Source organism: Cygnus olor, chromosome 6, assembly GCF_009769625.2.
Source record: "Cygnus olor isolate bCygOlo1 chromosome 6, bCygOlo1.pri.v2, whole genome shotgun sequence".
Lineage (NCBI taxonomy): Eukaryota > Metazoa > Chordata > Aves > Anseriformes > Anatidae > Cygnus > Cygnus olor.
The window spans coordinates 24,459,170-24,474,289 of record NC_049174.1 but is presented as its reverse complement, the minus strand read 5'-3'; the positions used below and the strand labels follow the sequence as shown (position 1 = coordinate 24,474,289).

At 40.5% G+C, this 15,120-nt stretch overlaps 1 protein-coding gene across 1 annotated transcript in view; it reads left to right on the top strand.

The window, feature by feature from the left end:
• KALRN (kalirin RhoGEF kinase) overlaps positions 1-15,120 on the top strand; it is a 500,534-nt gene that overhangs the window by 300,783 nt on the left and 184,631 nt on the right. Inside the window, 2 exon segments of the mRNA XM_040562309.1 lie at positions 4,780-4,949; positions 10,622-10,796. Of these exon segments, the coding sequence (XP_040418243.1) occupies positions 4,780-4,949; positions 10,622-10,796 (345 nt within the window).

Genomic DNA, 15,120 nt, shown 5'->3' with positions numbered 1-15,120 from the left:
CCATCACTTCCTTCAATTTAAACAGCCCTGGATGCATTCTAAGTGCGAACAAACATTGACTATTGGAAATTAATTACGCTGAGAAGTTTTATTATCTTTACCATGTTGTTGGAGAGAAATCAAGGCAGAAAAAAAAAATTTATAAAGGCCACACAGTGAAAACAGATTCACAACAGGTACATGAACATATGCACATGCTGAAGTCCTGCCATAAATTAACCTGAACCAATACCTGAAACAGAATCTGTTTCCCAAACCTATCTCCCCTCCTAGGGTTTATGGGACCTCCTTCTGCGTATGGTAAAATAGCTAGATGTTTTACTGCTCAGAATGGGTTTGTATAAGCCTGGCTTAGAAGGAGGGGGAAATAGCATTGATGGACATCTCTCTTCGGAACAAACCTGTTTTATTTTTCTCAGCATGCTCTTGGTTCTCTGCACGCTTCTGTGTGCAGTGCAAGTCAGGTGGGAAAAGAGGACCCCCATATTTCACTGAATTCTTCTCAGTTCTGCTTTAGCCTTGGTTTCTGTGATGGACATCCACTTTATTGAGTTGGCATGAACATGCTTTTCTGGCATTCACGGTAACACATGGCACGTCGCTGACACTGCAAAGGAGTAGACCATATACCCTGGAAAGTTGCTTGTTTCCATTAACACCCTTGTTTTGAATGAAAAAATGTACAATGGTTGTTCTCATGGATTGAACTGACTGCTTCTTTGCTTTTCACTGGTCTCATTACTCAAAGTTTTTAAAGTGTTTTGGAGGCAGGGGTTAAAACTCATCTGTGGCATTTGCACATCGCAGTGTACAGACACTGGGTGTTTAATAGTTATTCCAAACATAAAGGCAAGATTTCCTCAGCAATCTCTCTAGGTTTCAGTGTGGTTTTTTTAAGTGTTCCCTTGTTCTAAGTCAGAAGCATTAATTTCTAGGTGACAGGCACAGATGTCCTTCAAACCTCCAGTAAGTGGTCTCATTAAGTACTTGAGTAAAATGAAGGGTATTGCATCAGATAAAGTAGCTGGGAGTAGAGAGCTGTATTGTCTCCTGGATGGAGAGAAACTGCCTGTGTTTTATAGCCAAGAAAGACAAAGAAGTTTTTACAGTGCATTTGAGAGGTGCCAGATGCTCCCCCAGAAGAGGTGGCTTTCATTCTTCCTTTCCACTGGCCTAGTAATAAGAAGAGAACTGCTTTTCTTGTTTAAAGCCATGGTTACTTTGGTAAATAAAGTCTCAATTCTGGAGCCTCTATGGAGCAGCATGATCGTTTTAGGGCTAGATATTTGCCTTAGACTTTAGTGCAGTCAACACTTACAAAGTTTGTAGACTTAGTTTGCTTGAGTAGGATTTGTGGTTGGCTCTTTCTGATAGAATTAATTCAGGTTTTACCACTAATGCATCAGTCTTTCCACATCCAATTAACTGTACCAAAGCACAGATCAATTTGGAAAAAAACATATATTTTTGTGTTTTTCTTCATTATTTTGCAGGCTTTTATATCTTTGGATTGGAATGTGTTAAGCAATACAATGTAGAGATAATGTATTCTAGACGTGTGTCACTGGTAAAGAGTAAAAGTCACTGCAGCTGGATGTGTAAATACTGTGTTAGTATTTGAAATGTCAGCATCTACCCCCACACACCTCCTTTACAAGATCAGTGAGAGACTAGCAGTAGTTTGGAACGTGTATGGGAATGGGACAGGTGCTCACAAATGCTGCTCATGCAAAGAATAAAAGAGAAAAGAGTTGGATTCTGCAAATATGACATAAAAGCTGGCCTGTGTACTATATCAAATTTCAACAAAAATTTGAAAGTGTGCATTCAGTCTGAGCTAGCTAGCTGTTTAAGAGAGTGTCACAGCTTGAATTAGGAAATGCACAAAGTGTCTGATGATTTGGCATTTTAATAGTGAGGATTTTTAAAAGTAGTTGAATAGTTGCATTAGAATTAAACATCAAGCCTTAATAGGGGCTGATTTTCTGAGTTGTGACAAACATGAAGAAGCCAGGATGTGATTTCTGTTTCATGATTAACAGCTCATCTGACTTCGGTGCTGCGGTGACGTGGAATTCATCTTCTCATTTCTGTGGCATTCACAAATGGGACTTGGTGGTAATTTATTTCAGGTGCCGTCAGTTGTAGCACATAACATAGGAGGTTTTTGAATCAGCTTCCTATTGTAAATTGTTCCTGAAAGATCTTCCTAATCTTATTAATACTGACTGATTCTTTGTATTAGGATTTCCCAGGGATTGGTGGAGTCTAAAGGATTAGAGGCCTCTGAGTCAAGGATGACCTAGATTCTGATAGCTTTTATTATGCAAATCCTTACAATCAGAGGTCATTTATGGGGACATCCGAAGTTAATGTGAGTTCATATATCTGAGTGCTCTCTGAAATTCACAAGTGTTTCTGTTCCAGGTGAGTACAGTGCAGTTTATTAAGTATTTCAAAACTGCTTTGAGGTAGAAGCATACTCAAAAAGTGACGTAGGATCTTAAAGGTCCAAATCCTTTTGGCTGCTGCTGACAGATTGGTTCTGGAGACACTTTGAAAAAGCTGGGTTTCCTCTGAAGTCCCAGTGGGGGGGGTGGAAGTTTTCTTCCCTGCCCTTTCTAACATGATAATTTCAGGAAAATGGAAGATTGCTACCAATAAAGCAAGTTCTTTATTTCACTTTCATTTTTGTAAAGGAAATTTCCCAAGCTTTTTTTTTCTATCTTAAGTGAAAAAAAAATGAAATATGACAAAAAGCAGCAAGAAATTAAAAATATACTGGCTTTCCTAATTCAAAACAGAAAAATGATTTATATGCATGGCCATTTTTCTCTTCTATATTTACAAAGTGCTCTATGACTTGAAGATCTGATAATCAGAGAAAATAAAATTTCCCCCAAAATGGTCCTTGCCTGTTATAGTCCACCTGTCCCTGCTGTTTCAGCGGGAGCAGGGATCAGCTCAAAACCAGGATGATTCTGAATGCGACTCATAGATAAAGGCACAAATACGTTTTCCTTTACGGTGGCTTCTCAGAGTTCAGTACCCGGAACTCAGGCCACAAATGGAAAAGCTCTCTGCTTGGTTCTTTAAATATGCTCTCATTCTTTCTTCTATTTCATGAGGCTGACTACTTAATTATATTTTTCTTGTATTAATATTTGCCTTTTTATATCATGTCTTTCCTCTGAGAAAGTGAAAATATATAAATAAACTGAGCAGAGACATTCCATTTTAGGCCAGTAGTAGAGTAGGAATTATGATTATGCTACTTATGAATAAACAGAAGGGTTCACCGTAAATATTCAAAACTGAGTCTGAAAAGCTTAATGAAAAGCCTTCAAATAAGCAGATATTTTAAAATGTGTGAGTGGCTTGTAGCCTATCAAGCAAGGAGTCAGAAGCAGAGGTGGGGATAGGGCACAGGGAGCTGGGCTTTCTGTCCTCTGATATCACCAGAAGTGCTGGGACAGGTTCTGGTTTGTTTTGTTTTAGGTTGGGGTGGCAGCCTTAGGTTTGGCCCCTAATTGTGAAAAGCCCGATCAGCTGGCACTTAGAGCATCTCTCTCCTCCTCTCGCTGTGCAAGGACAGGCAGAATTCACAATCTCAGAAGAAATCCCGTAGGATGGGGATCCAGTGCGTCTCGTTCTGAACAGAGACGTTTTTACCAGCTCTCTTGCCACCCCCACACAGCGTCTGTCATCTGCTTCACGTGTACCTCCAGCTCCCAGACAAATTGCTTTGCAGCTCCCTGAGCTGGCAGCATGGCATCCTTTGACATTCCCCAGGGCAGTGGTGCAGCGTGGTGCGTCCTGCTACCTCGCGGAATAGACCAGCAATAGACCAGCAGAATGTGGGTTAATGGGGCAGGCATGGCACAGAAAATAGTCTCTCTGGCGGAGTCATTAGGATTTGCTGGCAGATTGCCTGCTCGGTTGGTGCAATTTTACACTCACTTTTCAGAGAAAGCTTAAAGGGGAAACCTCTGTTCGCTCTGAGGCTTTACAGCCACCAGAGGCTGGGGCTTGCTGCCACTGTCCAGATATCTGATGAACAGCTGGCTGGAAATTCTCATCTGAGCACTTACTCAAATGATTTTTGTTGTTGTTGTTTTGAGATTGTTAGTCAAGACTGTTTAGAATGAATGGATCTGTGTGAGATAGATTGGTGAGATTGCTGTTTCCTATTTCTGGGATTTCCAAAAGTCAAAAAGCAGAGGCTGAGGTACATTTGGGGGAGAAAAAAAAAAAAAAAAGAGAGAGAGAAAAAGCAGAACACAAAACCTTCTGCCTGGGAAGGCATAGCTGAGCAAGTACAGCTAGACTTCAGTCAGTACTATACACACATAACAAATATTTTAGGTCTCAGTCCTGCAACAGGCTTCAGCTGCATGTGAAATTAATAGGAGCTGATGGCACACAGCTCCTGAAAGGGCTAGGTTGTCACAGCTATAGGACATTGTAATTTATTAGTAGTGTTAAAGAATTAATAGGAAGAATATCATTAGGCTAGTTGTTGTCATATATTAGACTGAAACACATATTAGTTTGGGAAAAAAAATATCTGATACTATATTTATTTTACTTTGTTGCTTAAAATGGGATTGCACCAACCAGAATTGAATAACCAATGTACCTTTTTGTCTTTAAAAACTTCAGGTCAGTTCTCATGTGAAATATGCATCTCTGGTTAATGCTTTCTGATCTGGAATTAGAGAGCAAAAGGGTTAAATCTCAATCCCTCTCTGATTTATATTTCCCTCCCCTCCTTCCCAGCTGTGGACATGGATGGAAGATCTGCAGAAGGAGCTCTTAGAGGATGTCTGTGCTGACTCCGTGGATGCGGTTCAGGAGCTCATCAAGCAGTTTCAGCAGCAGCAAACAGCCACCTTGGATGCTACCCTCAATGTTATTAAAGAAGGGGAAGATCTAATCCAACAGCTCAGGTAAGCATTCACCTGGAGGACAGGTGTTGAGAAATCTGGTCTTTGCTGTGGTTTGGGTGTGCATAAATGGGGAAGTGTAAGTTTAGGATTAATGGGGAGAGTTTATTCATTCCTTGCTTATTTATTATTCTTTAGTTTCTTTGAGTAATATATTGAAATTGCAAAGAGTGATTTATGTGAACTGATTAGAGTAGTCTGTGGATCAGCATGGGTTGCTGTTTGACAGGGAGATTATTTATAGGCACAGTGAAGTGAATTGAAACAAATGCGTTTCAGGTGAATATTTTTAGTTGGTATTTATAGAAGATTGTTAAATGGTTGTGAGCTGAGGCCTTGTGATTTATGTGGTTACTCCTGGTGTAAGAGAATTCTATTCCTCATAGTAAAACATACATGTCTAACAATCTTTGCTCTTTTATTTTGCATGCAGCACCCTTCTATTTATCTTTGTCCATGTGGGGTTTACTCATACTGTCAAGAAGGGACCTGTGCTGCCAGCTCTATTTGCGTTATGAATTAAAGCTCATTTTATCTGATTTGAAATACACAAAGTGACTAGCTCAGAGAAGTTGGGTGTTTGGATTTTTTTTTCTTTCCCAGTCTGTAAGTGTAATAGAACTAATATCTGCAGAGCACACAGTAAGCTTACCCCAGAGTTTTAGTTCTGAGAGCTCTCTCACTTGTTTTTACTTACAACAATTTTCTATACCTTTAATGTCGTTGACAGCAGTGGATTTTTCCTGCCTTCTAGTGATGTTACTGAGCTCAAAACCAAGACCATTAAGTCCCTTGTTCTTGAGACATTTCTTTATTTTTTTTGTATATTGTTACAGATTACCCTCATCCACCTGTATATAGTGTGAATATTCTTTCTACATATGTAATATCCAAGTGTTACAGGTCTTATGTTGTCCTCCCCAACCTGAGCTTTTTGAGTCTGATGCCTTCAGTTCTTGCATAGGAAGAGCCAAAGGTGCCTATTGCAAAGTACTAATGAAGCACCCTGGTAGAACCCTTCAGGAATTGCTAGGTCTTCTACTACAGGCACACACTGAGCTTTCCTCTATACTTTCTCTTATCACCCTGGATGTGGAGTCTTCTCCACTGGCTTGGGGGGGAGGTGGAAAAAGATAGATTTGAAAGTCTTTTCTAGGTTTTGGTTGTCATTCAGTCATAGGCAGCCACAAGGAGAGACAGACTGTATAAATGCCTCTTCTTGGTGTATGAGGCTTACCTGCATCATGGAGAACATGGAAATCAAGTGGTATTGATTCCTGCAACCAGAGTTGGAAAGAAGGGATCAGAAGAAGAAAGAGCTAGGCTCCATCCAACTATGCATCTTTGCTGATAAGTAGGAAGGAAACGTGCTTTGCTTGGTTAGTGTGCTGCCAGATGGAGGGGGCTATAGATAAGAACATACACATGGCTGCCCATGCCAGGTCAGCCAAAAGTCTGTGTGGCAGTTTCCCTTTGTGCAAAGAAACATTTTGCTAAGTTTAAGGGATATCTATGAGACCATGAGAAAGGTGGTGAAATTTTGTACTAAAACATTTTTTTCTCGCTATCCCACCTATTGGTATAACATCATGAACACCCATGGAGAGAGAAGACCCTGGAAGGGGCCCTGTATAATGCCATCAGGTGGACTGCATGCTGTGTAATAGGAAAGCAGAAAGTGGCTGTATAGAAGTAGTCCTGGTGCAGGCTGTGGGATTGGCCTAAAGGTTTTTGCCTGCACCTGAGTCAGCAGGAAGGCAGAATGTGGAGTTGTACAGAGGCCAGGGCAATATTTGGAGCAGAGAAGTCAGCAGAGCATCAGTACGAATAGCAGTTATTGGAGAAAGCTTCCCGTAGTGGCTACAAGGTCATGCAGGCAAAGAGGTGAACTGGAAATGTGGGAGTTCTGCTTTTTTTAATGTAAACTTTGTCAATTCTTAGTTTCAGTCTTTCAAAAGTAATGGTGGCCTAAGGTTTGAGACTTTTTTTTAGAACTGGTGTCACACCTAGACATTTGTGAAATGTCAAGACAGGTTTTGAGACAGTTGTATTAAACCAAGAAATCATGTTTTTGGGGTCTGACTTGTGTTCTGGGCAGTGAGCAAGGTGGTACAGGGTGAGCATCTTTGTGCGAAGTAATCCCCTACTTCTGGTGAAGTTAAGGTCAAACACAGAGAGAAGCACACAACTGTTGTCTGAAATAAAGCAACCCTGAGCACGCACAATGATTTGCAGAGTTGAACTGTCACAATGATCTCTGATTCCAGTATCGGTTTTGAGCACCCTGGTTAACTGCAAAGCCTGTAATGTGATCCTGGACTCTTTCAAAAAGCGAAGAAGAACTGCATAAGAAAACCATGAAACCACCTGTGTGTATGTCCCCACTTGAACATCTTTTGTGGCTGCTGCCCAAAGTAAAGAATACAGAGATAAAGGAATGGAGGAAAAATTGGAATTGCTGCAATCTTTCCTTAACATAGTATTGCATTTCACAGTGTGGGTCACCTAGTACCTGCTGTGAAGAATAGCTGAAGACTGCAAATGCTACAACGCTGAAGAGAAAGAAATACACTGCTCTTATCAAGCATGTCATAGCATATGTTAAAATGAATAAAACTAATGAGGCCTTGAAAAAGTTTCCGTTTCTTGTCCTTATCTCTGAGAGTACAGATATTGTTTTTTTTAGAGAAGACCATTTGTGTGATAGCACGCTGTGTCTCCTTCAGCTAGCAAAGGAAAACCTCAGCTGCCCAAACCAGTGAAATACCATGTCTGGGAGCGCTCTTCACAGAAAATCATCAGGGCCTTCAGTGACTCTTTGAATCAGGAGACCATGTCCATCAGGAATATAACAGGCCTGGCTTGAAACATCGTACATATCATGGCTAGAACTGAAACCATTTTTTTCAGTCTTTGTTATCAGTATTGTCCTGAGGTGAGCATTGTTCTCTACAGTCAACACAAAGGAGATCTTTTGAACTGTGTTTCCAGGGGCACTGCTGAGGGCAATATTTCTGCACATCTGTGGAAGTCAAAACAACGACTTGCTCCAGTGAGATGTGAAAGAGCAGGAATGTTATGGCCAAAAATAAGGCAGTGAAGATGGAGATCTTTCTCAAAACAGACTATATAGGGATCTGAAGGCCTTATCTGAGGAGACTATGAAAAAATAACATTACTACAGCTAAATGTTTAGATTGCATCAGCCACAGAAATGCAAGTGTGGCTTGATTTGAAGAGTGAAACATTTAATGAAAAGGAATTTCTAAAACCAAATGTGCCTTTAGATCCCATGCGAGATCTACCACTCTTGAATAATTCATTGAGTCATTTAGATAATATATGAATAGTAATAATCCTGCATTTGAATGAAGACTTATTTCTTGTCCTTTTATAGAAGACAGGTGCTGATTGAAGGAAGCAGAAACTTGATTGAATGTGGCCTCACATTAAGCTGTAGTTTCAAAATCTCACCTTGTTGTATCTTCATTCATCCTTCCTTTGTACAGCTAATGTGGTGGCAAAGAGAGACCCTGTAGTCACCAAGAAGGTGAAAGCGCAAGACTGACAGAATGGGGCAGAAACTACCAGATGAAGAGAGTAATGTTGGTGTAATATTTTCTTATTGGCAAAGGAAGTTGGTAGCATGTGCTTCAGAATAATGGTGGATCATTTCATTCCAACATTCATCTGGATTCAGATGATCGTTGAACAGAATCATCTCTTCATTGTATCAAACAGAAAGTATTTGAGGGAAAAGCAGAGAAACACATCCAAAGAGCAAATTACTAAGCAGTTAATAGTATTCTGTATTTTTAACTGTATTCTTAGTCTTCATATGTTCGGGAAAATGTGTGTTTTTTTCCTTCAAGACGTAATGAAATCAGAGTAACATGGTTTTTGTTGCCTTAGAACCTCAAAGATGTGTTTTAAACTTGCCTAAAAAGACCGTGTCAGTGCCTAGTTTCAATTTTAGACATCTGTAAAAGGTTGTACTTTTTGCCTCAATTACACTTGCTGACAGTGTTCAATTAACATTTAAGTTGACTGTATGTTGTTTTGATCTGACCCTACACGATGATAATGTGCAAAGAGCAAAGCACAAACATTTCAGACAAATTCCACAGAAAACTACCTGTACTTTGCTAGATGTTTATGGAAGGAAAATTCAACCCAGAAGAAGGAAATAGAAACCTAAAAATTGGGAACACTAGCACTGTTCCTCAGTGGGAAGACTCCATGGACACATTTACTTGGCAGCCCAGGTTAGCTGGCCAGAAGAAGGGCTCCCAGCTGCGTTTGGTCCCTGTGGGACAATGTGGTGACCTGGCAGTGTTACCTGACATTGTCCTTGTCCTCTGATTTTGTCAGCCAGTTCCCTGCACACGTAGGAGTTGATAAACCAATAGTTCAGTGTATGCCATTGGATTTGTGATTGTCCCGCCACCACCACCACCTTCTCCAAAGCAGAACTAGAGGATGATAGGAAATCCTGATGGTAAGACCTGCTGGCTTACCCACATCACCCGGTTACACTGTGCAGGATATCTGATAGGGCTTTCAGTTGGCTTGGTTTAAGTACTCAAAAAATGCAGCTGCTAACACATGACTTTAAGCAGGTTGGACAGAGAAAATCACTGCATCTAAATCTTGTTTTTGATGAAGTACCAAAGCCAAGCATTTAATTATGGCTTCAGACTTTACTTTCTGGTTCTTGTTAATGTCAGGGACCTTTTGTGGTACATTCAAGAGTAAGTTTCAGCTCATTGTGTCTGCAAAGGCCCTTTATCTATAAAACATCCACTTAAATTTACTGAAGACATAACAGACTGTAGGTGAGCTCATTAATATACGGGAGAGCACAAATAGAAAAGAAACTGTCAGGACTGTCCTATGTCCATGCTAAGACCTATTTCAGGTACAGCAAACTTCCCCTCGGTACCCAGACCAGTTAAAGGGTTTGTTCCCTTCTGTTCCCTGTATATGGGGAGCACAGATGGAGCAGTACCTGACCCCTCACAGGAACGTCTCATTTCATTTACTCTGGTGAAAGGACGAGTGGATGACACCATCTTACAGTATTTGAAACGTGTTTTCCTTCAGTTGAGGTTTTGCACTGTGTTCTGAGACTGTTGCGTTACTAAGAAATGCAGAGGAAATCAAAGCATCCCTGTGCCTAGTCAAAAATGCTGGCATTACTGATTCAATTAATCTATACTAGAGCAAATGCACAAAATTAACTTGTAAAGGCCCAGGTGGCTAAATAATAAGGTGGCTAAATAGCAGCTCTGAGCTTAGCGCCCCTGGGCAGTGTGAGCAGAGGCTGGAGCAGGTCACTCTGCAGGACTGGCCAGGATTGCTAGCCAGAATCCTTAAGAGAGCTATTGAGATTGATGTACCATTCTCTCCCCTCTCTGCCCCTCTAACCCCTCACAAGCTTGTAGGGTCACAGTGTCACGGCACAAGAAAGGATGATCCCCTTGTTCAAACTTGGTGCCGAGCTCAGGAGCCGCAGGATTTCAGCAAGTAGCAGCGATCAGTGCTGCACACACCTTCCCTCAGCCCTTTGTGCTTGGGCTTGCTTCTCAGCGGCACGCAGAATCGCAAACGTGTAGTTCTTGCTCTTTTGCCTGCCTTGAAGCTCAGCTTTAACCATGCTCTCTGCCTTGCCACAGGGACTCAGCTGTTTCCAACAATAAGACTCCACACAATAGCTCCATCAGCCACATCGAATCTGTACTTCAGCAGCTCGACGAGGCCCAGGTACAGATGGAAGAGCTCTTCCATGAGAGGAAGATTAAGCTAGATATTTTTCTTCAGCTCCGGATTTTTGAACAGTACACCATTGAGGTAAGAGCTGGCTGCATGACCTGAGGAAGGTAGAGCAGGGGGAAAGGGGTGTGTGCAAAGGTGCTGTGTTAGGAAACACCCCCAGCTGCTTGACTGCACTCAGCCGTCCAGTGGGAAAGAGTAATAATACCAGATTTTAAATTTGGCATCTTGAAGGTAAAAATATGCTTTAGGATGTACTGCTTAAATGCAGTGAAATAGCTTCATGTTTGCTCAGCTGGCTGTATGCTGAGAATCTGCCTGCTCTGGGGAGAAGCTGTGTAAGGTGTCCCTGTTATAGGGCTTTATTGGCACTAGTCAGGGTTTGCAAGTTCTCTATCACTTGGCAGTGAGGCTTGCCTCTTCCAATACAAACATAGATGCATGCAAATAGGTACATGATCGCCTTTAAACCTCTGAGAAAAAAAAAAAATCTGTGAACGGAGAGGATAATTAAAAGCTGGGCTTTGAGCATAACAGTGGATTTTTATTTTTTTTATTTACTGGGGGGAGGGGGGAATAGAAGAAGCTTTTAAGTAGTTTTTATGTGCCTGTGTAAAAAGGTCTTTCAGTTTGCTATTTTTACTGCTATTTTGAAATCAAAAGCACTGGAAGGAAAACTCATCAAAGCATTAATAATTGAGGTATTCTTGGACAGAGTAACTTTAAAGAGACTAGCCAATCTCATTAACCGCTTGCTGTAATTCTGATAGGACGTGGTACAAAAAGAACAACATGTAAATTAACTTGCACACAAAATCCATGAAAGCCATGTGTCAGCACACATGTCCTTCCTGGGACATGTTCCTCCTACTATATCCCACCGGTCCTTGGTCAGGTCATGCAGCACTTTAAGTGTTTCATGATGAGATATTCCTGAAGATATCATTTGCAAATCTATCAGCAATCTCAAGGTGGGTACTGATAATTAATAGGAGCTTTAGTATGCTGGGTTACAGTTTGTGTGTACTTTAAAACATGGCATGATGAATTACAGTGGAATGGAAGGCTAGGAACAGGGGTTTGTATATGTTTTTTAATTGGATGCGAGAGATAGAAATCAGTGAGGAGTATCTGAGCTTTCTTGTTGTGACTGGTAAGTTAGGTGTTGTACTGAAAGCTGTTCTACAGTGCTTGTTATTAATGTAAATTAGATTAATTAACATTGTTTTACTCACCAGTTACATACAGGCTTCCTGATACTGGGAGGCAGTATTCCCTGTGAGTATGTGTGTATATGTATAAATGTGTGCACTTCAGATTGGGTGGCATTGCTGTGTGAGCAGTGCTGCCCTAAGACTGCTACATTCCCAGCTCAGGAGCCTGCAATAACTGTAGTATCTGCTGCACTTAAATGGAAGATATTTTGATACAATGGTGTGGTGAATGCTGAATAATTAAGACTTGGACTCTAAAGATAGGAATTATAGGTGAATACATATATGTGTACCTACCTATAAATGGCACCTGTGTTTTCAAAAATGAAGCAAAACATGAATAATAGTATGTGCTTCTGGACACCCAAATATATCTGTTGGCAGTATATTTTGAACCTATGTGAGTCATTCATTAAGATCTCATTCTGTCTGTATTTCACTGCAAATTCCAGGTGGTTTAAAAACCAAATCTCTGTTTTCAAATTCTTTTCCTTTTTACTTTGTCTCTCAACCAAAGATCACAAAGACCTTTACCAGTATAGATTGCTTTATTGATGGGACAACTGAGGCATCAAATGATGTGGCTTGTCCTAGCCCACTCCGTATGTCATGCCAGAGATGGGAATGCTGTGTGGATCCCTCTGTTTTGTTTCAGCATGAATCCTACTTCAGTGTATTCAGAGATAATGTATCACAGACAGTCTAAATGTTAAGATATTTAAAATTGGAAATGTGCTTCAGTCTTCTCAAATCAGATTAGCTAGAAAGGACTTTAAAGAAAATCATCACTTAGTTGTCAGTGTAGATTTGCTACTTTTTTATCATCAGAACATCTGAATTCCCTCTGCAGGATTAATATTACAAGGAAATATGAGAATGCATTTCATAGGGAGTTTATGGGCAGATGATTTTTATTTAGAAAGCTCTCTATTTCAGGGGAAAATATTTTTATTTTAAAATAATTACTACATTTAATTTATAACTGAACACAGAGTAAAAGTTATCATATCCATGTCAGTATCTTAAATTTTATAAGTACATTTAGTGCTCAAACAAGAAAAACAGTCTGATTAATAAAAAGTAATTTGAAATAATATATTAAATGACAAATTTATGCTGTGCATTTCAAACAACAGCTGAATTAGCTCAAAGTGACACAATAATGATCTTTAGAAACTAGATTGCAGTCAGTTGCCTCAGCCATATAATAAAGATTCCAAGTCAGTAGGAAACTTATCAACATTAACACAATTATCTCACACCATTTTTAAGAAGCAAAAAGATGTTTTCATCCCCATAATTAAAAAGCATGTAGTATTTCTGATGGTTAGCTATTCTAAGCTTGTAAGGGAAAAAGATGATGAAATTTAAATTGAGAAGTTAAATATCTTTTTTTTACTAAAGATGAGTAGCTTGGGCTATGGCTGGTAATGTATTTAGGTTTTAATTTTCCATAATAGCCCAGATCCAGTGTAGATTAAGAACAGGGAAACAATGTGTACCAGTATGACTCTCAAATGAATTTCTCCTTCTCTAGTCTAGATAAGCCCCCTTCCATCTGTCCAAAGAGCGGTGCCATGTTGAACATACCCCTAACAAAACTCCTCTACTTGCTGCATCCATGTTAAATCTCTCTCCTTCCTGCAAATCATCTACAAAAGTGGGCCCAAGGCACAGTGCTGTTGTAGCGGAAGCTCTTCTCAGCATGCTGGAAATCTCAGTCATCAGCATCCTGTTTTAAGAAGAGCAGCTGAGGAAGTTAGAATTTGATACAGGATCTTCCAGCCTCCTTGTCTAAGAACATTGTGCACATTGCCTCCCCAGAGAAGGAAGCGAGCAAGAAGAGCTGGCTGGCAGTGTGCAACAGCAGTGCTGCTGGGGCAGGTTTGCTCCAAGGGGACCAGGTTGCACTGGCAGCAGTTTCCTTGGGAACCCTGAAGCTGCTCTGTGCAAAGAAATTTGGTACATGGGTTGTGAGGTCCCTGTGCTTTCACAACAAAAGCACTTGATTGACATGGGTTTCCAAATGGAAGTTTCACTGGATTTCCAAAAATTAGCCAGCAGATCTTGGTCTGATAGCAAAACAGTGGCCTGGTGTTTCTATTCCAGCCATCTCTTTCTTTTTTTTTTTTTTTTTTTTTTTTTTTTGTCTCCATCTCCCATATCTGAATGCTTTTGTTCTCTTTGTTGCTTCTGACTTGTTAAGCATTGTGTTTTCCACTTTTCTTCCCGGTCTGTGTTCTCAGCCTTAGTTGTCAGGTTCTTGAGTTCCTGGGAAGCCCCCGTGATGAGGATCCTTTCCTGGGAACTCTGCTCAGAGGAAAAACTTGCCTCTCTTTAATGAAAGCCAGAGTTGCAACTGTGGGAGCCCATCTCCTCCCAAAAGCTTTAGGGAGGGTTTCACATTAGAACTCAATCTCAGAGAATAGTTGCATCCTGTGTAGTCTCTTTCCATCCAGTTTTGGTACCAAACATGTTTTCTTTCATTGCCTTTCCCTACTAACCTCTCTCTCTCTCTCTCTCCTTTCTAATTGATAATGCAAACTGAAAGTATTAGGGAATTTTTCAAGCTCACACATGGCTGTGGACTGTTTGACCTTCATTTTTTTTTATTTAGAAAGTGTCTGACTGCCATTTGTTCTTTGGAAACTTTCCTGCTTTTACTGTTCTTCCCAGATATTGAAGTCCATGCCATGGACCACGTAACCCTTTCCTCTGGTACTTCTTTCTGGACTTGCACTGTACCCATCCACTTCATAGCTGTTGTCGTTTTTGAACTTTTCTATGATCTTTTCTTCCTGACAGAGGTTTGGAGTCCAGACAAACTTCAGAATTAATGGTACTTCATGAGCAACACTCACTTCCATCTACTTAGGCATCATTAACCTTCTCTGTGCTTCAGTGAAATCTGCCAACTATTGTCTCATTTTGTCTTCAGGAAGAGTATTTTATGTAAAGAGAAGCCACCTGCCTTTTTTGTTGGTAGGGCAGAGCAGCTGTCTTCATTTAGGACTTCTAAGGACTTGTGAGTTGCCTAGGCAGCTTTTGTGTTGTATTTGAGTCAAGGCAGGTTTGGCAGATATGAATTTGGATGTGAACCCAGAGGCACATAGCATGTGCTGCCTTTTATTTTTTTGCCTTAATCTCATTATATTGACTGATATTTACACTGTAGGTTCTTGGGGTAA